The 27,427-nt window shown below is 48.6% G+C and overlaps 9 protein-coding genes across 9 annotated transcripts; 2 read left to right on the plus strand and 7 right to left on the minus strand.

Moving 5' to 3' along the window:
- Nucleotides 1-1,192: 1,192 nt before the first annotated feature.
- Nucleotides 1,193-3,670, minus strand: EI90DRAFT_3279542 (major facilitator superfamily domain-containing protein; the record flags this gene model as incomplete). Its single annotated transcript, XM_039066686.1, has 8 exons — nt 1,193-1,746; nt 1,819-2,063; nt 2,087-2,241; nt 2,305-2,423; nt 2,469-2,893; nt 2,959-3,275; nt 3,472-3,502; nt 3,638-3,670. The coding sequence occupies 8 exons, from the start codon at nt 3,668-3,670 to the stop codon at nt 1,596-1,598; spliced, it is 1,476 nt and encodes a 491-aa protein (XP_038920176.1). The 3' UTR covers nt 1,193-1,595.
- Nucleotides 3,671-4,655: 985 nt separating this feature from the next.
- Nucleotides 4,656-5,595, minus strand: EI90DRAFT_3013287 (uncharacterized protein; the record flags this gene model as incomplete). The annotated part of the gene is made up of 6 exons (XM_039056648.1): nt 4,656-4,775; nt 4,860-5,029; nt 5,180-5,237; nt 5,334-5,414; nt 5,455-5,508; nt 5,545-5,595. 6 exons carry the CDS (start codon nt 5,593-5,595, stop codon nt 4,656-4,658), a joined length of 534 nt encoding a protein of 177 aa, XP_038920177.1.
- A 1,911-nt stretch (nt 5,596-7,506) lies between these two features.
- EI90DRAFT_3041037 (uncharacterized protein) lies at nt 7,507-8,733 on the minus strand. Its single transcript, XM_039059059.1, has 2 exons — nt 8,179-8,733; nt 7,507-8,119 (listed from the first exon to the last, which is right to left on the minus strand). Exons 1-2 carry the CDS (start codon nt 8,257-8,259, stop codon nt 7,736-7,738), a joined length of 465 nt encoding a protein of 154 aa, XP_038920178.1. The 5' UTR covers nt 8,260-8,733; the 3' UTR covers nt 7,507-7,735.
- Nucleotides 8,734-9,923: 1,190 nt separating this feature from the next.
- EI90DRAFT_3041040 (P-loop containing nucleoside triphosphate hydrolase protein) lies at nt 9,924-13,444 on the plus strand. The gene is made up of 12 exons (XM_039059060.1): nt 9,924-9,946; nt 10,010-10,050; nt 10,118-10,191; nt 10,330-10,387; nt 10,498-10,713; nt 10,764-12,109; nt 12,163-12,609; nt 12,661-12,774; nt 12,833-12,916; nt 12,968-13,100; nt 13,158-13,264; nt 13,313-13,444. Exons 4-11 carry the CDS (start codon nt 10,330-10,332, stop codon nt 13,262-13,264), a joined length of 2,505 nt encoding a protein of 834 aa, XP_038920179.1. The 5' UTR covers nt 9,924-9,946; nt 10,010-10,050; nt 10,118-10,191; the 3' UTR covers nt 13,313-13,444.
- A 778-nt stretch (nt 13,445-14,222) lies between these two features.
- EI90DRAFT_3118381 (aquaporin-like protein) lies at nt 14,223-15,725 on the minus strand (the record flags this gene model as incomplete). The annotated part of the gene is made up of 8 exons (XM_039063098.1): nt 14,223-14,376; nt 14,442-14,626; nt 14,689-15,072; nt 15,138-15,181; nt 15,246-15,291; nt 15,346-15,377; nt 15,446-15,483; nt 15,544-15,725. 8 exons carry the CDS (start codon nt 15,723-15,725, stop codon nt 14,223-14,225), a joined length of 1,065 nt encoding a protein of 354 aa, XP_038920180.1.
- Nucleotides 15,726-16,620: 895 nt separating this feature from the next.
- On the minus strand, nt 16,621-20,061 carry EI90DRAFT_3144323 (uncharacterized protein; the record flags this gene model as incomplete). Its single annotated transcript, XM_039065134.1, has 17 exons — nt 16,621-16,800; nt 16,910-17,002; nt 17,203-17,400; nt 17,456-17,515; nt 17,594-17,790; nt 17,857-18,066; nt 18,173-18,335; nt 18,383-18,436; nt 18,492-18,531; nt 18,555-18,649; nt 18,705-18,956; nt 19,046-19,092; nt 19,139-19,207; nt 19,390-19,450; nt 19,510-19,612; nt 19,713-19,889; nt 19,934-20,061. The coding sequence occupies 17 exons, from the start codon at nt 20,059-20,061 to the stop codon at nt 16,621-16,623; spliced, it is 2,127 nt and encodes a 708-aa protein (XP_038920181.1).
- Nucleotides 20,062-21,069: 1,008 nt separating this feature from the next.
- EI90DRAFT_2908895 (LSM-domain-containing protein) lies at nt 21,070-21,618 on the minus strand (the record flags this gene model as incomplete). Its single annotated transcript, XM_039054350.1, has 4 exons — nt 21,070-21,163; nt 21,304-21,431; nt 21,496-21,536; nt 21,591-21,618. The coding sequence occupies 4 exons, from the start codon at nt 21,616-21,618 to the stop codon at nt 21,070-21,072; spliced, it is 291 nt and encodes a 96-aa protein (XP_038920182.1).
- Nucleotides 21,619-22,332: 714 nt separating this feature from the next.
- Nucleotides 22,333-22,763, minus strand: EI90DRAFT_3041060 (uncharacterized protein). The gene has a single exon (XM_039059061.1). It carries the CDS (start codon nt 22,679-22,681, stop codon nt 22,337-22,339), a length of 345 nt encoding a protein of 114 aa, XP_038920183.1. The 5' UTR covers nt 22,682-22,763; the 3' UTR covers nt 22,333-22,336.
- Nucleotides 22,764-23,036: 273 nt separating this feature from the next.
- On the plus strand, nt 23,037-27,320 carry EI90DRAFT_3118383 (uncharacterized protein; the record flags this gene model as incomplete). Its single annotated transcript, XM_039063099.1, has 8 exons — nt 23,037-23,055; nt 23,127-23,206; nt 23,262-23,615; nt 23,665-25,233; nt 25,281-25,988; nt 26,042-26,274; nt 26,355-26,638; nt 26,683-27,320. The coding sequence occupies 8 exons, from the start codon at nt 23,037-23,039 to the stop codon at nt 27,318-27,320; spliced, it is 3,885 nt and encodes a 1,294-aa protein (XP_038920184.1).
- Between the last annotated feature and the right edge of the window lie 107 nt (nt 27,321-27,427).

Below are 27,427 nucleotides of genomic sequence, written 5' to 3' on the forward strand. Positions count from 1 at the left end.
TATTACAAAGTCATAACAGAGGCTGGAATCCTGCCTTACATGCGGACAAGGGGTCGTCGGTTTATACATGCTGAACATCCCAGAATGGGTCAGGCCTACTTATTTTCGGATGACGTCCATAGAGGCTGGAGTCCTGCGGACCCCCACTATCAGATAATTCAAAATGCTGCATTTGACTTGAGCATTTTGAGAGAGCAGTTGGTGTTTTCTTTACCTGCGCTTGTTGATGCGCATTGCAACCCCGCAAATCCAGTTCAATGAGGTGTTGAATTTATTTTTTATTTTTTATTTGCCAAATCTGTGTGTTTCGGAACTTCGCGAGAGTAACACCGATTGAATTATGTGTCACAAGGAGCAATGGCCAACGCCCTTGATTTGGGCGTGGGAAAATTGGGGCACAAGTTTAGTCACAGTTATACCTTTGGCCTCCCGCTTTGTTGTGAAAATTTTCCTCCGTCCTTTCTTTGACTCTCAATCACTCTAAGGAACTCCGCGGACAAGATAAATAAAAATTAGTTAATGATGACGAAAGTCTGGGAAACTTGTACACTTATTTAAGCTCAACTTCGTTAGGCTGCTTAAGTGTAATTAAAATATTCACAACTAGTTCGGTCATGGATGCCCATTGCATGATTTTATAATTCTCTGTGCTGGAGGTATATAGGATTACTTGCTTTAGCCGCTCATCCATGAACCTCATGGCGCCCATACATTGCAACTCACTGATATCCATGTCGTAAGCCCGGTATGATATGATGATCCACAAGTTATAGTAAAGGCAATACGTGGCTGGTGGCTTTACTATACCATTGCTATACCGTATGCCTAAATCCATTGATTCCGATCCCGTGTCTCTCGCTCCGGCGGTCGTTGATGCTTCGTACCCGATTCCCACCGCGATTATTCAAATACATTCTCTTACACATCTAAGAAACCAGTTCTTTTTTTTTTTTTTTTTTGTTTCGCAGAATCGGCTTTCCCGGGGCTGTCTTGCCTGCAAGTACTTGCAACAACCCCCTGTCGTGAGATGCGATATACCCGGCGGGGGGCACCGGATGTCCATCAGGTTACCGAGTTCCGATTGGAACTAAAACGAGCGAGTCAACATTATGTGTGTAATATTATTATTGCACGTACAGTCCGGTCGGCAGCATCCACCGACGATCATGAACAAACTATGACTTGGCCCAATGATGCTGATGTCCCCCTCTATCCTTCTGTGGGCATCAGTATCTCTCACATTCATACATCCATGCAAGCTTCATCTTTCATATCTTACACCTCATACTCGGCTCCAAAACTTTTTTTTTTTCGCTCCTGATTTCTAAACCCTCAATATGAACTCTTGAATATCATTATCAACTTCCGTTGGATCATATGAACGTGAACGAGCATTACAAGCAGGTGAAATTCGTGGACGAGTAAACCATGAAAGGGAAAGACGGAATGCCGAAGGGGGGGGGGAAGAGGTGGAAGAAAGCGAAGCAAGGATGACGAAATGCAAGACGGGTTTTGGACCCCAACGAATATTATGCGAATGGTCAAATGGTATGCGCGTTCCCAAGTGGATGGTGATACTGCATACATATGTATGCTCAGGCCACCGAATATTTACTTCTTGCGCGGAGTGCGGGGCCGAAATAAATGAGCGCAACCGTACACGGTATCATAGCAGCGGCAATGGCTGCCAGAAGTGTGCACCCATCGCCCACCCCGAGATTCTTGAACATTTGACGACCGAACAGCCTATCGAAAAAAGTATAAAACGTAATTCAATCCCTGCTCAACTCAAAACAAGCTAGATAGAAAGGGACTTACGGGAAGGCGCCTGCTATGATAGATCGGAAGAAGCAGTTCCCGGCTAGGATACTAGCGGCGTACATAGGGTACGAGCTCGGGAGGTAAACAAGACTGCTCTGGAAAACCCAATAGATCCCAGGCATGTAGAGCCCCGCCGCAATGGTTGGTACGATCCAATGAACACTCTTCCGACTCGTCCATCCGAAGAACAACAGCGCTGCAGGGATGATACACCCTGCGACCACGGCAATATAGAGCCGCTCCTCCGGGTGAAGATAACCTTGACGAAGCCATTTGGATTAAGGTACCATTGAAGGTATGCAGCATATATTAAGAACGCGATGAAAACTCCAACGAAAATCCCTATGAACGGCAGACCGCTGACTCCGAGGTTGAATCCATGGATCTCGCTGAAGACGATCGGGAATGCCTCGAACCAAACTGAAAAAAAGGAGAATTTGAGGTTAAAGACTGAACACGAAAAGAAAAGAAAAAAGCGCGTACGGTAGAAGATAGCATATGTAAAACCAACGTAAGTGTTAAGGAAAATCACCGCTGGTTCTGCCAACAGTTGTATAGGTCTCCACAAATACTCCTTGGCAATAGCACAGGAGTCATGCCGCCTGTTTCAATTCCGAGCACTTCTCAAGTGTCGGTTTCCAGTCAACCTCCTCAATCGTCTCGCTCTCCTCAATAAAATCGTATCGGCGAGAGTTTCGGGAAGGAGGAAAAACATGAAGATCGACGTGAACCCACCCACCCACGCCAGTTCCCAGAAGGGCCAACGCCAACTCTCGTCCATTGCAGCGAAACCACCAATGATGGGGCCGACTACAGGACCTGCAACAGCGGACATGGCCCAAGCGGCAATGGTGAAAGGAACGTATTGGGGAGCGAAAATGTCTGCGGTGGTTGCACCACCGGTAGCGAGGGCAGGGGAACCAACGAAGCCTGCAAGAAAGCGAAGGACAGTCATGGCGCCGAGTGTGTCGCAAAGGGCGGTGGGAACCTGGAGGAGTGTGTAGACAACAATGCCAAAAAGATATACCGGGTTACGACCGAGAACGGGGAGTTCTTGCAGAGGGGAGAGGAACTATTTCAAACAAGCGAGGGAGGTTAACTAGGGCCAAAGGATCTGAAGCGCAGAGGAACACGTACTAATGGACCAATACCGTATGCGATGATATAAATTGATAATCCAAGGATAGCGGGTGTGTACCCAATATGCCACGACTTCATCAAACCAGGAACGGCCGAAGCAAAGATACCACCACCCATGTACACCGAGAAAGTCAACATATCGATAGTCAACATGATGAACAGCCGTTTTTTGAATGACCAGTTGCGCGGATTCTCCTGGTCGTCAGGACCCCACCAATCAACGGTGTAAGGGTCATCGGCAGGCGGCTGGGGCTCGACTTGGACGGAGCCTCGCTCAGGATCAGGATTTGGAGTTAAATTCTCTGACTCGCCACCTGATTTTTTCTTCTCGAGGGGAGGTGGCGTGCCGACACGCGTTGAAGGCGAGCCGGAGTCAGGGGAGTTTGAGGGTAGGAGGAAGCGTTCAGGGACGACGAAACCTGGCTTCTGATCCTCATAGGGGAAGTACTTGCCGTTAGAGTACCTGTTGACGATGAAACCGAACGTTGAGTCGCGAACAATGTCCCACACCATGGTCGGGGATTGTTATACGGCGGGAGTGCTAGGTGTTAGGGGAACGTGGCGCGGAAGGGAGGGTGGGAGACGGCAGGTGTGCAATGCTGAGGAGAGAGGGCATTAGGAAGGTCCGAGAGGGAATGGTTTATAAGATGAACTGGGCAGCTGATGAGGTGATAACATTCAATCGTATTAGGACAAGGGTGGATGACATATGTTGAAAAGGGGAGGGATTGAGTGACCGAGCCGCAGAGTAAGGATGTAAGCTTAGAGCAAACTCTCACATTTGAGCCTAGTGTGAAATTGTGCCAAGGTGATAATTCATTCCAAAGCGGAACCACGGGTTCAAGGAGGAAAGCAATTCAAACTTGATTCTCTAGCCTAAATCCCATTACCAACATGATGATTCAGCTAGCGGACGATCTAGAGTTATCCACTCAATCAGCGCAGAGGTGAAATTCCATTACGAAGCATCCCAAGGGGTACGTTTGTGAAGAGAAACCTGATCCAAGTGACCAAAAGGTAATGCGTCAGGGCTCCATTTGTCTTGTAATTACGAGAGGAGACAACGGGAATGAAGAGAGATGAAATGAGGCGGCGGCCTTGCAGTGCCCAGCACAATCACGTGAGATACGGCGATCCATCTCAACCACCGCCGGCTTATGCAACATAACTTTTAAGCCGCTCAAGGATCCTTCCAAAGTCTTTCTAAACGCCTCTTCCTAAACACCAGAGTCGCGGAAGCTGCATAAGCGTACGATCCAAAACACGGGTTGTTGGTTCTAGCTGTTCCACGTCTCCGTCTCAAGTCAACCTCTACTTACTTTGAATACCGGGTATCGAACACATTTCGTCTGAGATAACTCCCATCGTCACGCTACGATATGCTGATTTTCTGCATGCAATTATACATGAGATTGTGGGTAGCTTTTTGTACGCACTTTTCCGTGATTCATGATCAGCTTTTATTTCATTTATATATCCTGGCCTGGCAGTCTTGATGATGTGGTACCACTATACCCCGAAGCAGTTCACGCTAGAATTGTGGAATCTTCCTTCTAACACGTTCGACGTCTTTCTCTCTCCAAATAAACCCTATGTAAGGGTTCTTGTCACATTGTAATTTTTTTGTTCGTGCTTACAAATGCCCGTAGAGGGTTATTAAGCTTGGCGAGTCATTTGCCCGCATTGGCAAATTCTCACGCTGATAGAAACGATTGTTCTCCTTTCGAGGCCAAGCAAGCCCCCTTGGTAATATCTTTTAACCCCTTCTTGGCCAGTATCAAGCTCGTCACCCTTGCTTCGTTTTCTTCCCGTGGCTGCAGGTAGATACACAGCAAGTCCGGGCGTCACTTAGATTCCCGGCTTGCCGTTCCGATTGACCGCAACTGCCACGAACCCACCGGACGAGAGAAATGGGCTAGCCCGGCTTCGAAATGTAGCAAATGCCTGCAGCTAGCGATGGGAAAGCCACAGTTGTTGGGCCACTGGAAGCCAATGTGACGATTTTGGTTCGCCTGCGTGCCTTCTGGTCCTAACCCGATCCATAATCCTCGATGCTCGGCCACTTGAACTCCGCGCGATATCAATGTATTTACCGCTGACGTTTTTAATTTATTTGGCCTGCATGCACCTCCTTGGGCCTGTTGTAACTTTAGTCTCACATCATCTGATGTCCTCGGGGGATGCATTCTCGTAACCCTTGGATGACGTGTGGACACACCCTTGCAGTAGTGTAATAACTTCTTAGAATCTCTCCGCTTTTCCATCTGCTTCTCTAACTACTGAAACCGCTTCATTCAAACACATGCTTATGATGCATGCATTCATTCAACCGTAAGAGTAGGCTGGTTAGCACCTCTCCGCCAGGGACGGACCTCACTGATATTCTTATTGTTGCCAAAAATCAATGGGATAGAGGTGTTGTTTATCGGATCTTCACGGACTGGGAGCGCCGTCTTGGAGCGCCTTCAACATCCCGGAATCATGCATACGTACGTGCCTCGTCATCCCAAGGTCTCTTCTTCTCTGTTCTTCGTCGGAGCCGGATACCTAGCGGTCATTCCATATATATTCCTGTCCACTCACCGCCTTGTCACATCGAATTCCAGCCGGAAATGAGGTGTCTTTTGGAAACATATACTCGGAGAACTTTGTATGGGACTTGTGCCGACGATCTTCCAATTGTTCCGCTTCACTCGTGGTCGCTCATGTTTTTATCGTGACGTGGTAAACTTCTCAGTGGGTTCCGTCCCATCCTTCAAGCCATCACTGGGAGATTAGTGCGCTGGAGCTCCGCGATACTCCGCCTTGTGTGCGCACCTGAACAACGGAATACGGTGTTAAGTCAAGCCTTATGCATGTGAACTCTCTTCGACTCACTCATGAGTATTACTGTAATTTGGCACCCCAATTACAGATTACATATCATCGAATTTGGATTGTGGGGAGAGGGGAATAGGAAGAAATGAACGTGCGCGCGATAAGATATACTGGTGATCGCTGCATTGATCGCCATACATGCATGGCCTCTCCTTTACCCTATGAACGCACACGCTACAAAACGATGAGATGCGCTTTAATCTCCCCCATCCCGGAACAGAGTTGGACTCGCAAAGTAAATCAACAGAGGAGCCCCTAACTGAAGCTCCGATTTCATGCATTTGAATTACTCATCATGTATGTGTGAACATACTTAAATAGCGACGTGCTAACCCATCGTGTTTACAGCCTGCAAGTCATACCCAAATCACATCACCTCTTGTCTTCCCTTCCGAGACTCGGCTTGAACGAGAATGAGTTCAATGGTACAATAGATTGAGGACTCGGTGCCGTGACTCTCCATCCCTAAATCCAATCTAGGGTTTTCTATGGCTGAGTCTCATGAGATTCTGTTCTGACTTTCGACCGCCCAGTGGCGGAGGACGTCGGAGGCCTGACATGTCGTCCTGCTTCAAGCCTCCCTTGACCCCGACTTCTGGGTCCGAGGTGCAGTGGAGGAAATTGTGATGCATCCCCTTACTACCATTATAAAAGAAAAAAAGGCAAGGGTCTTTTCCCAGGAGTGTTATGGGTTGCATACAAAAAACAACAGTATAATCATGGTCGTTGGATGGTTCGGGCTTTGGTAATTGGGTACCTTTCCTCGAGTCAGCCGCGTGACACCGATACCTAACTTGTCCTTTTTGCCATAACGCTGACATGATAGAATTCCAGGCCCGTTCCCCTGTGCATGTGAATATAGGTTGATCGATTACAGTATGCCCCCATGATCATGTACTCATGATCATGTACGTCAACGGCCTGCGCAAGTCCACCACTTCTCCGCTTTCCCCGCTATTGACGAAGTCCTACATACATCAGACCAAGGCCTTCCCACTACATAACACAAACTATAGGGTTGCATGCCTCTCATTCGACAAGAGATTTATGTAATTAGGCCCTGGGAAACACCTTGCCAGCTTGTAGTATGTGGGACCAGCCCCGCCCAAGATAATAAAAGTGACCAAAAACGGAAGAATTTACACACCATAGTACATGCATGCCCCTATTATCCTGAAGTGAACCAGACTCTTTTTTGTGTGCTAAGCAAGCGGACCTGCAGAACGAGATGAAGGCCTTGGGAATATATCTTTAATTTCATCAAGGATCCGTGCTAGACTTATTTGATGGGATGTTTCCCCTTCTCATGAATGTCGGAACCGACGGGTTGATAAGGTGCTTGTCAAGTTCCAATTGTTATGGCGCAGCTTCGCTTAAGTTGTGTTTGATGCTTAAGATGACCCTGAGATTCATTTGAACAGCTCGTGGCAAATTAAGCGTGTTGACATTCGACTCTGACAATGGACAACGAATAATATTATGGCAAGTAGTTGTGTCTCGATCAAGTAAGTACATAACGCAGTTTCCCCAATGTCGAGTCGCAGCGATGGCGACAGAATAACTTTCGTGATCGTAAGTATTCATTAAGGAGACTACAATGTACAAGTGAATTATATACAGTACAAGTAAAGAACTTGGAGAACAAGAAATCGAGACGAAGAACATAATGATAAGGGTCTCGCGGATTTTGCTGCGGAACATTGGTGTATGTATCGAGAGGAAGAAAATGGTTTTTAAGGGTCGGATGTACATCCGTAACGCGACAACTGAACAACACGTAGTATGTTTGACTTGCTGATCCACCACAGGGTGCGAAACCATTGCTGATGACGCCAGTGCTTCGCCTGCACATACTCTTGCACTGGAATTTTGGTGAAGACGTACTCCCCCAAAAAAATCAACGCCCATCATCCGACATTCGTCCCACACCTTCCTCTGTAATTCGCAAGGCAGGCATCGCTTCTTCCAATACAGGAATAGATCCTGAACATGGACGTCGCGACTTTCGCCGCATGTTCGGTGGCACACGAATCCTCAGGAACACAGGTGAAGGAGATGCCGAAGTGGGTGAGTTCGAAGCCGTAACATCCTCTGTATCGGATGATATATCAGAAGGATAAGACGATGACGGCGACGAAGAGTGGAAGGAGTCAGATGTGCGCTGTCGCTTTCGCTGACAAGTGGGTTCGGACATCTCCCGTTTAGGATGCGAATATCGAAGGTCGTATGGAATGGAATCTGAGTTTGTTGGTGTATTAACACAGTGAATCGGATGATTGGACTGAAATGTTCCTGTCAGTCCAAATTAACACCCCTGGGCCCTAAAAAGGGGTTTCGTACCTGGCTCGGTTGCATAGTAGTATCGAAAGGCACGGTAGAAAGGTGGAAAGCGTCGGCGGTTTCGCGCGAGTACAAAGTCATTGGGCAGCTGCAACGATGTGTGAAGGCAAAGGCAACGTTGTCGGGTGAGTAGTGCCGAACGTCGCGACCCGGGTAGTGCTTTGATGATAATCTCTAGTTGCCTTCGACCGACTACAGAGGAACGGAGGCAGTGATTGACAGAAACTACGCGGAATGACACCAACAAGGGGCTGGAGGAAACTTTATAGCTGCCACTCCGCAGCATCGCTTCCGTTCCGGGAGGAGTGAATACTCTGATGGAAACGGAAAGGCAAGCTCAAATTCCCTGGGGATATCGATTCATTTGCGGGTGAGATTATTGTCCACAATTCAGAAAAATGGTGATGCACACGCCCAAGCTCCGACGCAGATCATGCCGAAGGGGCCGGACGTCCGTCTAGCTAGGCGCGTGTTATCATCAGCCTGCAATCTAGTGTTTTCAGTTGGCGTTTGCGCATGCACAAGTTCATGTTGACCGTGGCATTTTGCTTCGTGGGAAAAACCTGGTTGACTGCTCAGATTCCGTGGTTTTGTTGAGTACGGATAGTGATACTATGCTGCAGTCAAATACGAAGACGGTGCTGTTGTAATAACTTTAATCGCTAACTAGTAGTACAATCCATAATGGCCTAACGCCATAATTGAATCGAGCTACCGATGGCGGCACAGTGCGTAAAGGTCGACAGCTTTATATTATATGGCGCTCGGCACTCAAATGGACGACAGAACCAGATCACCTTGGACACCCTATTCAGGTCTGACAAGTATCCTTTTGTGGCTTACCTAACAGGCCCAAAATACCTGACATAAAACGTCTGACAACTTTTTGTTCTAATTCAGCATTCCTCGATCGTAGACGTGACGTCCTTAGATATAGAACGGTTTCAACACCTTTACACATAGGCACCTTGGACATAGGGGGTTCTCAGGACGTTTGAAGCGGACCGATTTGTATACATCTAGGCTGTCCTGAAACGTCCAGTTTCAATTCAAACTTCGAGGGCTAGCCCAGAAATCGAAATCGCAGAGTCGTGGGTTGGGGTAACAACACGAGATCGATGGGAATGCATCTCAAAAGACCCGATGGAAAATGGTTGAGGACTGATCGATAGCGATTCTTCGTTCACTCGACACGGTGTGGCTGTACACTAGTGTGCGGGAGTGTGGCATGCGTGGGAAATGACGTGCAAGGTCAAGACTCAGTGCTTCCTCAGACGTCGGAAAAATATGAGAAAATATACAAAGTTCACGTTGAAAATATATATCGTAATGTACAAATTATAAAAACGTTTGGATTGCTATTCAGCGAGATAGGGGGAAATGCACGATATATTCCCTGCTCCCATGCTATCTTGTTCATTTCTCCACCGTTTTGGATGAACTCGATTGAGTTGGAAAGCTAAGGTTCAGTATAGTCGAATTGTTCAAAAGGAGCGTGGTTATGGCGAACAGTTTGGGCTGCAGACACAAGGTCGTGTTTCCAGGCCACTTTCTTGTCGTTCTGTGTAGAGTCCCTCTATAAGTCTAGATATTGGCTGCCCAAAGCGATAGTCCCTCTTCCCTCCCTTCCTGGTTGGGGCGCCTACGGAAATTAAGGTATTTGCTTTTCAGCGCTAGGTTTTTTCCTTTTCGCCTCTGAGTCATTGCCTCCTGTATTTTTTTCGGCCGCTTCCGGTTTGCTGTAACCTCTCCCTGCCCTCTTCTCTTGGTCTGTAACCTCCTTGGTCCCGTTTCGCCTTCCGTTGTATTTAGGGTCGTTTTCTTATCAAAGAGTCTCGGCGGTCGTCGGGGCCGTTACCACGCTATCTCTTAGTACGGTGTACTCACCCACTTGCCCGCAAGTCGCCTGATTGCGATCCCGTTTTCCTTCATCTCCCAGAACCCGCTCACTACTAGCGGGTAGAAAACAAGAATCTTTACGCATTTTGATATTCGGCAGAGGGCAACCATGGTGTAAGTTTTGTTCCATTTGCGAGATCGAGAATAAAGTTTGACTGATCGATGGGATAGTAACTTCACCGTTGGTGAGCACGTTGTGAAAACGCATAGCGTTGGAAGTTATGTCAATTCCTCAAATTTTCTTCAGATGAGATGAGGGCCCTTATGGACCTGCCGACAAACATTCGGAACATGAGGTACGTTTCTTGCCGTGTGCCTACTTCATGCTGGAGCCTCAAATTCGATCTTTGTTTTCCACAGTGTCATTGCCCACGGTGCGATGAATATGAATGTGATAAATGTTGCCCGCTAATGCCCTAGTACGAATTGGAACAGTCGATCACGGAAAATCGACATTGACAGACTCTCTTATGTCGAAAACTGGTCTTATTGATGACAAAAAGGCTGGTGAGATCCGTTTCACCGCCACACGACAGGACGAAAAGGAACGCGGTATTACCATCAAGTCTACAGCCATTTCCATATACTTCCAGCTGGACAAAGACGACGTCACTTCCATAAAGCAAAAGACTGAAGGTCAATATACTGTCTGACTAGGTGAATTTAATTGAATTCCTTCAACATAGGAAACGAGTTCTTGATCAACCTTATCGATTCCCCTGGTCACGTCGATTTCTCCTCGGAGGTCACTGCTGCCTTACGTGTTACCGATGGTGCTCTCGTCGTGGTAGACTGCATTGAGGGTGTCTGCGTACAGACCGAAACTGTGCTTCGACAGGCCCTCGCTGAACGTATTAAGCCCGTTGTTGTCATAAACAAGGTTGACCGTGCGTTGCTGGAATTGCAGGTCAATAAGGAGGCTTTGTTCCAAACGTTCTCGCGAACTATCGAGCATTGCAATGTCATTATCTCAACATACCACAATGTGGCCCTCGGTGATGTCCAGGTTTATCCCGAGAAGGGTACCGTTGCTTTTGGTTCGGGTTTGCACGGCTGGGCGTTCACCCTTCGTCAATTCGCTGCGCGTTATGCGAAGAAGTTTGGGGTAGACAAGGATAAAATGATGATCAAGCTTTGGGGTGACAATTTCTTTAACCCTGTCACAAAGAAATGGACTACTGATCCAAAAATCGAGGGCGGCAAGAAACTCGAACGCGCATTCAATATGTTCGTCTTGGACCCTATCTACAGCATTTTTGATAAGGTGATGAATTCCAAGAAAGACGAGGTTTTGGCTGTGCTCGACAAGTTGGAAGTCAAGCTCCTTCAGGTAGAGAAGGACTTGGAGGGCAAGAATTTACTCAAGGTCATCATGCGCAAATTCTTGCCAGCTGGTAACGCTCTCCTGGAGATGATTGTTATTCACCTCCCGTCCCCCACCACGGCTCAAAAGTACCGTGTCGAAACCCTATACGAAGGCCCAATGGATGACGAGTCCGCCATTGGAATTCGTGATTGTGATCCCAACGGACCTCTTGTTCTTTATGTTTCCAAGATGGTGCCGACCTCGGAGAAAGGTCGCTTCTACGCTTTCGGACGCGTCTTTTCTGGTACTGTTCGCGCCGGTCCAAAGATTCGCATTCAGGGCCCCAATTTCATCCCCGGCTCCAAAACCGACTCGTTTGTTAAATCTGTCCAACGCACCGTGCTCATGATGGGCCGTTCTATAGAGCCTATCGAGGATTGTCCAGCTGGGAACGTCGTCGGTCTTGTTGGCATCGACCAGTTCCTTCTGAAGTCGGGTACTCTCACTACTAGCGAGACAGCGCACAACATTAAGGTCATGAAGTTCTCCGTCTCTCCCGTTGTTCAGGTCGCTGTCGAGGTAAAGAACCCGAAAGATCTACCAAAGCTTGTCGAAGGCCTTAAGCGCTTGTCCAAGTCGGATCCTTGCGTACAGACCTGGATTTCGGATAACGGTGAGCACATCATTGCTGGTGTTGGCGAGTTGCACTTGGAAATCTGTTTGAAGGTTCGTGTCAGGCTCCTACGATGACTTCGCGACCTTCATAACCTACCACACAGGATCTCGAGGAAGATCACGCCGGTGTTCCGTTGAAGAAGTCAAACCCTGTCGTCGGTTATCGTGAGACTGTGAAAGCGGAGTCGTCAATAGTTGCCTTGTCTAAGTCACAAAACAAGCATAACCGTATGTACGTGAAGGCTCTTCCTCTGGACGAGGAAGTCTCTCAGGCCATCGAATCCGGAAAAATCGCGCCTCGTGACGATTTCAAAGTCCGAGCTCGTATCCTTGCCGATGAGTTCGGCTGGGACATTACGGATGCCCGCAGGATCTGGTGCTTCGGACCCGATACCACTGGACCCAACCTCTTGGTTGATATTACGAAGGGTGTGCAATACCTCAACGAAATTAAGGATTCCTGTGTCGCTGCCTTCCAATGGGCAACAAAAGCAGGTGTCTGCGCGGAAGAGAACGTGCGTGGTGTTCGTTTCAACATCCTTGATGTGACAGTAAGTTAATTCAATTGTGGTGTCGGGATACGCACTCATTCAGTGACTCAGTTGCACGCTGATGCTATCCATCGTGGTGGCGGTCAGATCATCCCTGTCTGCCGTCGCGTGTGCTATGCTGCTTGCTTGCTTGCCACTCCAGGCCTTCAGGAACCATGTATCTTGGTATGTCGCTGCACTTTTCTGTTTCCCTTTCATTAACTCTCTTGTAGTCGAAATTCAGTGTCCCGAGAACGCTATTGGTGGTATTTACAGTGTACTCAACAGAAGGCGTGGCCAGGTATTCTCCGAAGAGCAGCGCCCCGGAGTGAGTAGATCCACGATCATCTATTGTGACTTGCCTCTGAATTACCCGCAGACACCGATGTTCACTGTGAAGGCTTATCTTCCTGTCATGGAATCATTCGGTTTCACAGAGGCTCTCCGAAGTGCCACGCAAGGACAAGCCTTCCCACAATCCGTCTTCGATCATTGGGAATTGATGAGTGGATGTAAGTTGTACAGCTCATCCTTTCTCTTTAGAATCTTCCTTACCTCATCTCTCTTAGCCCCTCTCGATAAGGGCAGCAAGCTTGAAGATCTTGTGACAAAGATTCGCACACGTAAAGGTCTCAAGCCCGAGATTCCAACTCTTGACACATATTATGATAAGTGAGCATAATGTTGCATCGGTCTCACTGAAGTGTGCTGATTGAAATGTGAGATTGTAAACATTTGTTGTACGGGTCGGCAAACCAGGTCATGATCTTGTGATGCCTTACATAAGTAGAACATGGCTTGATTTTAGCTGTGTTGCAATCCACACTGGAACTAGGTGGTTGATAATATTGTGTAGCCGAAACGTTATCTACATGTAAAGATCACTAATTCAATGGATATTTTACTGATTTATAAGGGAAGGGTGCAACAAGTAATTCGCTCAAATTGGAAGTTACTCCTGATTCACTCATTCATGTCAGTTTGCTTTCCATTTACGTTTATCGTGCTGATTTCGGGGTTTCGACCACAATTGTCGTCATGAGCCGAGACGTCTGCGACGGTCTATCCATGTGCATGTGGACATACGTACTTGCTGTGGACAGCTCCTCGACCCATTCGATCAGCTGCCGTCGGTCTCAGGCCAAGGGAGGACTCCGAGGTCTCAAAGGCCCATCGTTTAATCATTACTCTGAGATTTGCGTTGAGCTTTGATGTTCCAATCGCACAGTTGGTCGAATAACAGATCTCTGTGCCTTCCTGTACCACAGATAACTGTGAGGTTGCATCCCGAGCTAAAAGCTGTGAGCTGAGGCTAGGGTGCCGGGCAAGATATCGTCCTCGTATCGCACCACTATTAATTTCTTTCCTACATCTGCCTGAAATCCACCCCCTGTTGTTGTAGTTCATCCAAAAAAAAAAGGCCAAGACGAGCAAGGACGGTTGTTCTACATAATTCTGCGGTACGGTGATTACAATTATATTCATCTGTTTCCGGGAACGAGGCCAATGAATCCAAGAACCGAACCACATTGTTTTCCTTTCGAAGAGCATGGATGGGACTCAAGCGGCGCCAGGGGGTGGACAAAACTAGAAATTAAGCAATAACGTTGTCACTGCTAGCATCGGGAGGCGGCTCAACAAGAGCAGGGTGTTGCATCGGGCACAAGGTAAAATCGTTGCGCCGCCGCATGTTCAGACAATGTCGGCATCACCGTGCGGATCCCTCCCTTCCCAGCAACTTTTCTTTCTTCTGGTGGTATGCGCTGACGGGCGAGAGCGGCTTTGCTCCTGAATGGTGATGCAAACAATAGTCAATATCTCTGCAAGAGGTAATCCTGCTAGGCTGTACTCACGGTCGGTTGAAAACAGACTCGGAACCAAGGAACATGAAAACGTCGTACACGATCGCACCGATCATTCCACCGCAGAGAGGTCCGAGGATGGGTACCCATAGCCAGTACTGATCTCTGTAGTTCCAGAGCACGCTCTTGTTATAGCCGACTATTGCGAGTGCTATACGGGGTCCTAGATCTCGCGCCTAGTAGGTAGTGGCGCTGATTTATAAAGTACTAGTGGACAAGACGACTGGTAGCAGCTTACAGGATTCAAAGCATATGCCGTTTGCATGCCAAGGGAAATTCCCTCTCCGAGGATGAGGATGAATAACGCAACCGGCAGGAGCCCTCCAGTTGGAGGAATATTCGTGTTGTCCGTAATGCCCAATACCGCAATAATCAGAATTGCCGTGCCGAGGAATTCGTCAAAGAAGCAAGCAGCGCTCGGCATGTAGTCCAATGCATACGTCGTGAAAAGCGATGCAGTTGCTTCAGTTCGTAACCCATGTCCTTCGAAGAGGTCGATGGCGTGGCTGTAATTAGCGTAGATAAGGAGGGCGCCGGATAGAGCGCCGAGAAGCTGGGCAGTGATGTAAATGGGGACTTTACGCCACGGAAAGCCACGGAATATCGCTTGGACAAGCGTCACCTAAGACCAAAACCATAAGGTGAGCCCAACGCGGAAAGGATCATCCCGCCCTTATGAGCGCTTACAACTGGGTTGATATGCCCGCCACTTCCGCCAGCAACCCATACACCTTGCGTTAAAACAGTGCGTCAGCATGATTTGGGACAGTGTTGAGGGCCAGGTGATATGCTCACCAACGGCCACTCCGATGGCCCATCCAAATGATATCGATAGATATGACTAAGGAGGGAGACTCAGGGCTCAGATTTCGAAACAAGATGAAGAACAACTAACGCCCTTCTGAGTTGAGGCAACTTTCGTGGAAGCTTAGTGATTTCAACCGCAATAATTAGTACATAAAATAGGATTCGGAAGAATATAAGAGATTGCATACATGAGAGGGTAACCTGACAATCAGCCCCTGTACCGAATCTACGGCGAGGATCCCGGACGATCTAAGGCGCCGACAACGAAACGGACGCGTAAACATACATTACTAGCAGCATCGTACCCAGGAATTCAGATGAAAAGTCTCTGAGGTATCTTTTACGATAGTAAGCCAGTTTGTTGGGATGTTCAGCGGAGAAGACACGGTCCTCCTCACGCTTCATCGAAGAGACATCCCCGACATCAGGTCTTTCTATGTCTTTCCTGTCTAATGAGCTCGATGACATAGCAGTATTTAGAGCTCAGAAGTGGGGAGGAAGGAGCTGTAGCCCTGAATGCGATTGGGTACTCCAGCAGGAGTGAAAAGTAGGAGCAGATAAAAGAGTGGCTTTTTATAAAGAACGGGTAGAAGCTAGAAAGTCCCCTCATCACGAGAGGGAGGTCATGCATCCTGTAATGATTAAATAGGTGGGCCACACGGATTGGTTGACCTCGCTCCGTAGCATCATGATCACCGCGTTCATCTCGGTGCTCACAGGAAAATCGATGTAGAGAATGCGATCTCAGGAAGAGGAGAAAACGCGGAGGACATGAGTGGAGATCCCTCATTCACGGCCGGCAAGTGAGAGCATGATCAGTCAACTTCGATTTGGCGTGCGCCCGCAAATTTCCGAATATGTGCGCATGCTCTCTATATAAGCCGCTCTAAGCATCAGATTTCGGTCAGAGTTGCGGAATTCTCGCGTGATTGCGAGTGGCTGGCTTGCGTGGGGAAGAAGACTCCACAGCCATTGATGGGTGGACATGTGGCCCTGCAGAACAATACTCTTTCTTAGAAAGATGAGCCTGAGAGTGAGCGTGTACCGGTCAACCATGTGGAGTAGGAAAGACCTCGTGTAATGTTACCGCTTGGATTCAGAAATATAAGTTTGATTCGACGCAAACATCTCCACCCAATCGAGCCTAAGCACGCAACTTTTAGATTTCAAATGGCGCTGCAAAGCTTAAGATACCAGTAAGGTGACATGAACGCGTCAACATGCACAACACTCAGTCAGCCCCAGTCCTAATGGAGTGACACCGATCGGAGCTTGTGTTGAATTCTTATATTCACGATACACCCGTCTAGTTGGCAATATTGACTTATTGGTAAACTCAGGTGGAGTCCGCACCGTCCTGCTACTACTGTTCTCGGATGAAGTTCAATGCTGAGCCAGCACGCAGCCAGTTGAGCTGGTCGGGGGACATGGTATGTCTAGTCTCAATTAGGATTACCTCTAGCCCAGCACCCTTCACGTCGCTCTGTTGTGGCCGCTTCGTCACTTTCAACTTGATGGTCGCTCCTGGAATACCATTGAATACCTGTGGGTGAAAGATTATGTGCGAGATTTTTGTTAGCATTAATTCCGTTAGCGAACGGGCACATGGGAATGTGAGGCGTAGGAGGTCTCATTGAGAAGAACCAACATACATCGTCAAGACCCACGGTCTGGATAAGATCGCCCGAGGAGATAAGCGAGTAGTCTTCCTTGTTCACAAACCAAAGTGGAAGAATGCCTTGTTTCTGGAGAGTTCAATGATGAATCAGCCATTCACTGGTCGGAACAGCCGTTCCATTGATAGCGACATACTTTAAGGTTAGTCTCGTGGATTCTGTGTGAACACGAGTTTATGATAACGGAAGGAGAATTTCCGTTAGCACATATGCATCCAATACCAGGATCCTATCAAGCATTCAACTCACCGAGCGAAACTCCTAGCAACAATGAGGGAACCACCCAAAAAGCGTGGCTGCATTGCCGCATGCTCCCGGGCGCTCCCTTCGCCGTAATTTTGATCGACAATGAGCGCCCAAGGCTGAGATCGCATCTTGAATCTTTTGGCCAGATCCGGGATGGATGTCTCTTCCCCGGTGAGATGGTCTACTACGACATTTACTTGACCGTTCTCATCATTTGTCGCCTGGTGATACGTATTAACATATTGAAAAATCCAAGATGCTGGGGCGCCGGCCCACCGTAAATAGCGTGTTCTCGGAAATGTTTGTTAAATGGCCCTTAAATTTCAGCCACGGGCCCTATGATTCATGAATGAAGCAAACATCATGAGTTTCGGGCGCTCCGATGGGCAAAGTAGCGATGAACTGATTACTCACAGCCGCAGAAATGTGATCCGTTGTACACTTGCCCCGGACACGCATAAGGACTTCCATAGTCGGAAGTTCCAGGTTTGTACCTGTGAAGTGAGACGGGAATGGTTTCAAGGCTTCCAATCGCGTTGATGCAGGCGAAATGATGACCTCCGTCTCGGGGTGTGGAATAGGCGATGGGGGAGGGGTATAGGCAGTTTTGCCTTTGAGTTGTTATGAGCGCCTTTCAAGCATACATAGGGGACACTTGACGCAGGCCCGTGACGTACCAGGTTCAAAGCCATTTTCAGGAAGATTGCTACCGCTCGGTGGGTCAAACTTGAATGGTTGTCCATGAGTATCTATCAATGAATCCGTCATGGGGTTGAATGTCAGATCTCCAGAAAAGGCCATGGCAGTGACAATCTCCGGAGAAGCAAGGAAGTTCATCGTCTTGCTATTTCCATCATTTCTCCCCTTAAAGTTGCTGTAAAGAGACTCTTAACGATAACGGCCCGATGATTAGGAATGCACTCACCGATTGAACGATGTGAGGATGGCTGCATGACCGTCAGACGGAGGTTTTCCAAGTTGTAAGTTACGTACCATTGTCTTCGCCTTTCTTCTCATCCCGTTTCCATTGGCCGATGCATGGCCCACATGCATTCGCCAGCACGACAGCGCCCACATCTTGAAGAACGTCAGTCAAACCGTCTCGCTCGATTGTGGCCCGAATTTGCTCTGAACCAGGTGTGCACAGAAAAGGGACCTAATCCTTGTGATGAGCAAAAATACACGTCGGCGTTTTCAGTTTACCTTCGCTTTGAGACCAGCGGATTTAGCTTGCCGGGCGATACTTGCGACGCGAGTCTGGTTTCCGCCACATATCAGACAATGGTTAAGTCGTGTGTTACGGAGTACTGACCATGTCCTCATATGAGCTATTGGTGCATGAGCCTATGAGACTGCTGATAGCTCGTTTCTCCACCCATTTTCGGCAACGAAGGAGCCAAACTTGGATAAGGGCGTCGCCAGATCCGGAGTAAATGGGCCATTAATGGTTGGTTCCAGTTCAGACAAGTTCTGCGGGGAGTGCGCCTGCATATGAGATGGATTTCCAAATAGCGATGTCACCCACGATCTCTATTGATTCATCGTACTCAACACCCTCATCTGCCCTCAAGAAGCCACGCTTAGCTGCCCACGAAGCAGCCTCGGCAACGGGCCCACGACGAGTCGCACGAAGATACCTCCCCATATTCTCAGTGTACGGGAATGTGGAAGTTGTCGCGCCGACCTCCGCACCCATGTTTGCAATCGTCGCAAGCCCAGTGGCTGACTGTGCATGCACCCCTGGTCCAAAGTATTCCAATATACGCCCGGTACCTCCCTACTGAAACAATTAATGACGTAGTCTTGACCACTCTCAGCAGTCTACACATACCCTCACAGTGAGTTTCCCGCAAGATGCAATATAACATCCTTGGGTGTTGTCCATCCGCTCATCGTCCCCGTAAGATGAATCCCTAAACGATTATACAGAAATGTCCATCGCCCAAAGAAGGGACATACCGACGATGTTGGGGGCTTTCAGCTCCCATGGAGTCCCAGTCATAGCATCCACAGCGTCAGCACCCCCGACTCCAACAGCAATACATCCCAAACCACCCGCGTTTGGTGTATGTGAGTCAGTCCCGAGCATAAGCGTACCCGGAGCAGCGTAATTTTCAAGGACAATTTGATGTATGATCCCAGATCCGGTGCCCAGAATTCAATGCCTGAAGACATGTCAGAAATACGGCGGTGATCGGCTATGAGCTTACCATATTTCTTGGCTGCGCTTTCCAAAAAATTGAATACTTCAATGTTATTCTCGATTGACCTCTATCATATACACGCATCAGAAAAGGTTGCTCAGTCAGGTATGATGGGTTCTTGCACACTTTCAGATCTGTCGCAGCCCCCACATTTGCTTGTATGAGGTGATCGCAATGGATAGAGGCGGAGACAGCGGTGGAGGGGAGCCCGCACGTCATGAATTGCAGTCTCCGAGTTTTTTACATTTAATTTTCCATACACTGGTACTGGATGAAGTACTCACAGTGCCATCCTAATGAAAGAGACGGAGCGTGAATCAGGGTGATACAAAATGTCAAAATGGGGAAATACTTGCTGGGCAGAGGCATCCTGCATTGCGACGCGAGCAGGCTTCAGTTGCAGATATCTTTCTCCACGCACTATTCCATTGGCGCCTGCACCATCCAAAGATTTAGAGGGGTCATCCAGATGAGAGAACAATATCTTTTCCGCGAGGGAAAGCGGCCTTCCTCCAAGGTAGTGCTGCTGGACGTGCTCGAGCTTCTTTACAAGAGCGGATATGGTGGGGTCAGCGACGTGCAGTCTTTGTCCTGTAAGGAAGAGTGCGTTGCTAGAGCTCTTTTTGAATAGAACGAGAGAAGTCTTTGTATGTTCCTGATACTTTTATGGGGGCCCATAGTGCCAGATTATGTCCAGCACCCAAGAAAACGAGGGACAGTGATCGTAATTCAGATCTGGCCATTTCCCACGCTGTCAACAAGTTCAAACTCTGAGAAACGGCAGTCAGCACCAATCCACGGCTAACCGTGCATCTTTGAAACCTTCTATATGATGGATTTTGATTTTGTTCATTGGCCACTGGACATGATATGCCCACGTCTGGTGAAGCACCCACACTGAACAGCTGAGCAGCAGTTTTTCTTGGTGAACCGGAGACTCCCTACTCCCTAGGGAGCCGCGCGTGCATAACCCAGGCAGAGGTTTTCCCCCCTCGGCTGCTATTTTCTCACCCATGCTAGTTTGTAACCAGCGAGTCTCATTCTAGTGCAGAAGGGTACTGTAACCAAGACTCGCCATCTGCAATGCTGCAATGGGTTCACGTTGCGACCCATTTTCCCCTCACTTAAGTCTATAAGACGGCTCCAGTACGTCATCTATTAGTTAGATGATAATACAATATACAAGGAGAGCACGTCTTACCTGCGGTACGTCGTCTATGTTAGATGTACCACAGTATTGGATGTGTCATATTTATAAGATGAGAAACAAAAAGTAACAAGGGGAAGAAGTTATAGTTGAGTGGCAGGTGCGGACGCACGCTTTGAGCAGCGGGTCAGATGCTTTGGGCAGGCTGAGATAAGGGTAAAGATCGGGTGCTTTGAGCGGGGAATTGCTTCGGCTTCAACAACATGCGCTGGGAGCTTTTGGTTCTCTTCGGTTAGCCCACCTCGCACCTCTCGTCACTTTCCCCAGGCCCTCTGTTATCCTTTCTTCTGGAGCTCATTTACACAAGCTGTTCATCTCCAGAATGATTCCACCGCGGCGGAGCTTAGGCAGGTAGGCGGAGCTAAATCTGGTGTATATACTTCTACACGCACGCGGTTGCATGCTATTCTACATGTAATGCCGCTAGTAAGGGTGGGCGTGGATAGCATCCAGCTAGATAGGATCAGAGTTGGCTGAGCTCATCCATGGCGTATTGGCAGTATTGGATCCGCTCGTATAGCTGAAAGGTCTATGGATGCTTCCTTCTCTGCATCAACTTCTCCTATCAACATGCTGAAAATGTTAATCATAGTTAGTGCAGTGACTGAGGGCCACACATCATGGCATAACTTTATAGATGAGAAGTCAGGGAATGCCCAGCAAAACATAGCCGTGGCAGGGAGGGAATAGGGAGGGACAGAAGCAAAACTCACATCATATCACCTTTCACCAGGTACAACCCAAGAGGGACCTCTTCCACTGACTCATCTGCACTGTATATCCGTTCAGTGGAGTTTGACAAGACAACATTCGAACGCTGATCAAATCCAGATAGCGTGCCCTAGATATAAAAACAGATATCATTACAGCCGGCGCGCCCACCAACGAGGAGCTAATGGGCTCACAATGATTGTGCGACCATCTTGAAGTACTAACAGTACTTGACCTAGAATGTTCATTGAGAATGCAGTGACGCGTCCAACACGCTTCTATAGCTCACTATCCACATATCCTACAAGACTAGACATGAGTGCGATGGGCGGGGGGGAGTGTGTCCTTGAGCAGGCCAAGTGGTGTGACCAATATGAATGCGCCTGTGATGGATGGAGTTTGCCGAGTTGGGTTTACGTGAGCGTGGGAATTGGACGTCAGTTTCACCTCCCGGCGGACAGGCGCGCTCGAGTCCTTTTGCTTTCAAGTTGGACAAGTCCCCAGACTAGGAGTACAGCTCTGTGTCGGAAGAAAGGAAATGTTTCCTTTCACAACGCGACAGTGGTTTTGGTTTATGAATAGCTCAATGGTTCAGTGTCAGACATTCCGCTGAAGTGTGTCGCACGGACTTGGTCCGCCTCTATGCACTCCATCGCGTCATTCTCATTCGAGGCGGGCTCTTCATTTTTAGTCGTGACTGGAGAGAGAGATGACCTTAATATATTCAGATTGTCTTCGAAGACCCATTACCCAGGCTGGTGCGTGCTCCGACTAGCCGCACACGTCCATTCTACCACTGTCGCCCAGTTTCGCTGAACCCTTTCCTACCTAACCTAGCTCTTGAGGTATACTTATCGCGTTTGTATGGTGGGGGGGTCCCAACCCGAACTATTCTCTCCCGCCTCACTTGCAACCATTACATCCGTTGACGCGGTCATATCCCGATCCGCCACCTGAGTGTGTTCCTCCGGAGGTTCACCCAGCCATGACTCATTTCTTTATGTCTCTTTAGCGATGGCTACATACAGTATCTCTCTATAGATCATGCATAACAAATGCGGCATCCGAAGCCCTCAGCCTCGCAATGCAATCTACTACTAGTTCATTCAGAGTGAAAGGGATTGGCAAGGAAATGCTGTGCCAAACGTCCTCAGCTGCGCTCCAAAGTCTCGGAGTGCCGCCAGCACAATTGATCCGCAGTGCCCAAGCCTGAGCCCGGCGCGGAACCACAATAATTTCCGTGTTGGTAGTGGAACGTGCTCGCGGCGGGGGATGATGCATGGTGGAGCGCTTACGGAACATCAGCGGTTGCGCAGTACTTGAGGCTATTGGCCCGATATATTGCCAGAGCTTGGCCAAGGAGAACAAAAGCAGGAACATGCGCAATTCCACCAACAGCCGACTGATAAACGAGCCTTTGTCGATCTGCTAGGCCAGCGATATCCTACAAACCTATTTAGAAGCAGCCGATGGCCAATAAGCGCCGCAGTACCGGCGCTTGCCGTCAACTGTCACAATTGGGTCACAATTCGCATACGAAGCAATCGTGGTTCTTTGAGAGTCCCTTGTCTCGTTCGCGTTTTCAACTACAGTACTCAGCTCGCACACAGATCCAAATGGCCTGATACTGCTTCTCGTGCGGCAGGACAAAGTAATCTATTGCTGTACAGGATCTCAACCCCCTATCTTGCGCGTTAAGCTTCTTTTCTCTCCATCGACCTACTTGCTATTTGCCATGACATTGAGGCGAAAGAGTAATGACTCAGGAAAGAGATCGATCGTCTCCTTGCAGCGGGAGGCGACTCGGCGATCCCAATTCTCACAGCCGTCAATTCCGCGGCTGGCGTGTTCCCTCCTTTACAGAGCGCGACTGGCGGTGCCCTCTTCATCCTCGATGAGGCTAAAGTTGGTCTATTCTGTGCTGGGTCGTCAATGAAAGCTCACAGTTCGCGTTGTGCAGAAGTTCAAAGAGAACAAGAAGGAATGGGACGATTTTGGGAAATACGTGGCTGACAATGTGGCCGAAGTAGTTGCAGCCATAAAGTACTACGATGCGTCAACGGAAGAGGCAAAGCTATGGGTAGAGAGCGCTACAAAACTCGACGGGTGGGCTGTATTCCTCCCCGACAGTCTTGAATATTCCGCCCACATGAGGTCCCACAGCGTGTTACAGGAGATTAAGTGCAAAGTCTGTGGAAGACTCGCAAAAATAGAGAAACGTTCGACCGTCAGGAACGCAATGTCCTACTTGAGAGACCCAGGAAGGATCGATGGTCTAAAGAAAGATCTTGATAAAGCATTGACATCATTTCAGGTAAGTTACAGGTATCGTTCTAAAAGGTTCTGATTTCTGTTCGATGTAGCTTAGGACGAACTTAGTGATTGGTCGCGAACTGTCATCCTTACGAGCTGACTCACTTCTCAACCAACTTCCATGCCCGATCGCATACCACGATCCAACCAAGGCATGCCTGGAAGGCACCCGGAGATATTTGATCGAACACATCATGAGGTGGTGTCACAACATGGATGATAGTACGAAGCGGGTAATGCTGCTGACCGCTGTGGCCGGTGCCGGGAAGACATCCGTCGCACACTCGGTCGCGGAGGAGTGTACACAAGAGGGCATCTTATTGTCGATCTTCTTTTTCAGAGTAGGCGAGCAGACACGACCAGACCATCTATTTAGCGGCATAGCTAAATCCCTAGCAAAACATGACCCTGACTGCCGTGCCTCCATCATATCTGCTCTTCAGAAAGATCCGAACCTTTCAACCGCGACTTTCACAGAGCAATTCAAAAAACTGGTGGCTAAACCTATCAAAACATCACCCTCCGATCGTCCCATGGTGATCATTATTGATGCTTTAGATGAGTGCAACTCGGAGGACAAAGTCTTCGAACACCTTGCCGATATACTCCGGAAGGAGGTACCCAGCTTACCGTCCAACATCAAATTCTTGGTCACCTCGAGGCAATTCGGCCTTGTTGACCGTTTCTTCTCACTTAATTATCCTATCGAACGTCTCAGCATCAATATCTCGGATGATGCTAATGTGCAGGACTGTGGCATCTACGTGCGTGCCCAGCTCCGCGAACTGATGGATGTGCACCCTAACTTGAAGGAAGAGCTGGAGGGAGAGGATGAGGATGAAATGGCTCGGCATATAACGGGACGAGCGGGTGGCTTATTCATTTGGATCAGTACCATCTTCCATTACATGAAGGTGGCGAATGGTGATCCTATGAGGATGCTGAAGAAATTGCTCAACACTGGTGTACACCAATCGAATGTTGCTGCCGAGGAAATGATGGATAGGCTATATGCGAGCATTTTGGAAAAGTGTAATTGGAAGGACGGAGATTTTGCGCACGACTACCCAATAGTGATGGGAGCGATCTTGGTTGCACAACAGCCACTCTCTGCGGCAGCTTGGGATGCCATTTTGTCGCCTTTCCTGACGTCTCCTATTCGATGCACATTGACGGAACTCGCTCCGCTCCTGTCAGGGGTCAAGGATCGTCACATGCCGATCCGAATCTTACATCAATCCTTTCGTGACTTCATTGTGAACCGAATCGACGTCAACCTTTGCCGCTATGCAGTAGATGCGACAAGAGAGAATGCTAGGGTTGCCCTACGATGCACCCAGATCCTGAACCAGGATCTTTCCTCTGTAGAGGGCCTAGGACTGATTGAAAGCTTGACTGTACGGGATGTATTGCCATCTATCCCTCCAGAAAAGTTGTCCGAGCACTTGCATTACGCATGTCGTCACATCGTTTATCACCTCTGTGGAGTTCAGGAGCCGACCGAGATGCTTAATGACTCAGTTCGCATGTTTTTCAATCTGCAAGCAACTCGCTGGGTGGAAGTCTGTGTGGGGATGGAAGGCTACATTGGTATCTCATCACTCCCCGAGTGGGCAACGGTATGGATTATCAATCGTGTTAGTGAAAGTGGCTCATGATTTTTCAGCCCACTGTTGACCAACGGTCAACATGTGCTATCCATAAGTTGGCCAACATGCTTACCCAGCTTGGACTGAACTTGGCATTTTTTACCAGAATGCAAGAGGCACACGAGGCAGAGAACGATTCTGTTGTACTCTGCCGTTACTTTGTTTCCCTAGATCCGGAGACCTACACCCCAGATCTGGCCAGGTCACTTAACAATTTGTATTTTTCCCTTTCCAAACTCGGGAGGCGCTCCGAGGCGCTCTCATCCATTAAAGAAAGTGTCGAACTCCAACGCCAGCCAGGATCACACACCCCGAGTTTAGCTACGTCACTCAACAATCTATTTCATGCCCTTTCCGAACTTGGACACCATCCTGAGGCACTCTCGTTTATCGAAGAATCCGTTGAACTCCAACGCCAGCTAGTCACCACTCGCGCATCTTGTACCCCAAATTTGGCAGCGTCACTCAACAATCTATATTCAGCTCTTTCCAAACTCGGACAGCATTCCAAGGCACTCCCAATTATCGAAGAAGGCGTCAAGCTCTGCCGTCAGCTAGTTGCTGTTCACTCAGAATTATTCATTTCTGATTTGGCTTATCGCTCAACAATCTATATGACGCACTTTCTCACCTCAGGCGGCATTCTGAGGCGCTCCCATCGATCCGGGAAAGCGTTCAGCTTTGGCGCCAGCTGGTTATTATTCACCCAGTGCCATACATCCCATGTTTGGCCATGTCACTCAATAATCTAGGTGAAGCTCATTCCGAACTCGGGCAGCACTCCGAGGCGCTCCCAATCATCGAAGAAAGTGTCAAGCTTTGTCGTCAGCTTGTTGCCGTTCACCCAGAGTTATACATCCCAAATTTGGCTGGGTCACTCAACAATCTATTCGGCGTTCTTTCCAATCTCGGACGGCATTCCGAGGCGCTCCCACCCATCGAAGCAGCTGTAAAGCTCCGACGCCAGCTAGTTGCCCTTCACCCAGAATCATACACCCCAGATTTGGCTATGTCAGTCAGCAACCTATCTGCGGCCTTTCCAAACTTGGACGGCATTCTGAGGCGCTCTCATCTATTGAAGAAGCCGTCAGCCTTCAGCGCCAGCTAGCTGCTGTTCATCCAGGATCCTACACCCCAGATTTGGCTAATTCACTCAACCATCTATTTCATGCTCTTTCCAAAGTCGGACGGCACTCAGAGGCGCTCTCATCTATCGAAGAAGGCGTCAAGCTCCTACGCCAGTTAGTTGCCGCTCATCCAGAATCATACACCCCAGACCTGGCTGCGTCACTCAACAATCTATATAAAGCTCTTTCGGGACTTGGACGACACTCCGAGGGGCTCCCATTTATTGAAAATAGCGTCAAGCTCTGCCGTCAGCTAGTGCCGTCCATCCAGGATCATACACCCCGGGTTTAGCTACATCACTCAGCAATCTGTATGATGCTCTTTCCGAGCTCGGACGGCACTCCGAAGCGCTCCCATTTATCAAAGAAAGCATTGGGCTCCGCCGACAGCTAGCTGCGGTCCATCCAGAATCACACAACCCATATTTGGCGACGTCACTCAACAATTTATGTCGCACTCTTTCCGACCTCGGACGGCATTCCGAGGCGCTCTCATCCATTCAAGAAAGCGTCGAGCTTCTACGTCAGCTAGTTATCATTCACCCAGGATTGCACACTCCAAATTTGGCCACGTCACTCAGTCATCTATATAATGCTCTTTCCAAACTTGGACGACACTCCGAGGCGCTCCTATTTATCGATGAAAGTGTCAAGCTCTTCCGACAACTAGTTGCCGTTCAGCCTGAATCATACACCCCAGATTTGGCTGTGTCACTCAATGGTCTATACAAATCCTTTTCCAAACTTGGGCGGCATTCCGATGGACTGCCATTTATTGGGGAAAGCGTCAAGCTCCTCTACCACCTGAATGCTGTTCACCCAGGATTATACGCCCCAACTTTGGCTTTGTCACTCAACGATCTGTGTGACGCTCTTTCCAACATCGGGTGGCATTCCGGGGCACTAATGATCGTAACCCAAGCGACCTAGGTAGGCTCTAGTTCCCCCGTTCCCACCTACCGCAGTATTTCTCACTCTGCTCTCTACATCATTATATGTGCGATTAGTGAAGTTGAAATCGAATCCTCGAGTTGGGA

This window comes from Cantharellus anzutake, assembly GCF_015039405.1.
Source record: "Cantharellus anzutake strain C23 chromosome Unknown EI90scaffold_8, whole genome shotgun sequence".
Lineage (NCBI taxonomy): Eukaryota > Fungi > Basidiomycota > Agaricomycetes > Cantharellales > Hydnaceae > Cantharellus > Cantharellus anzutake.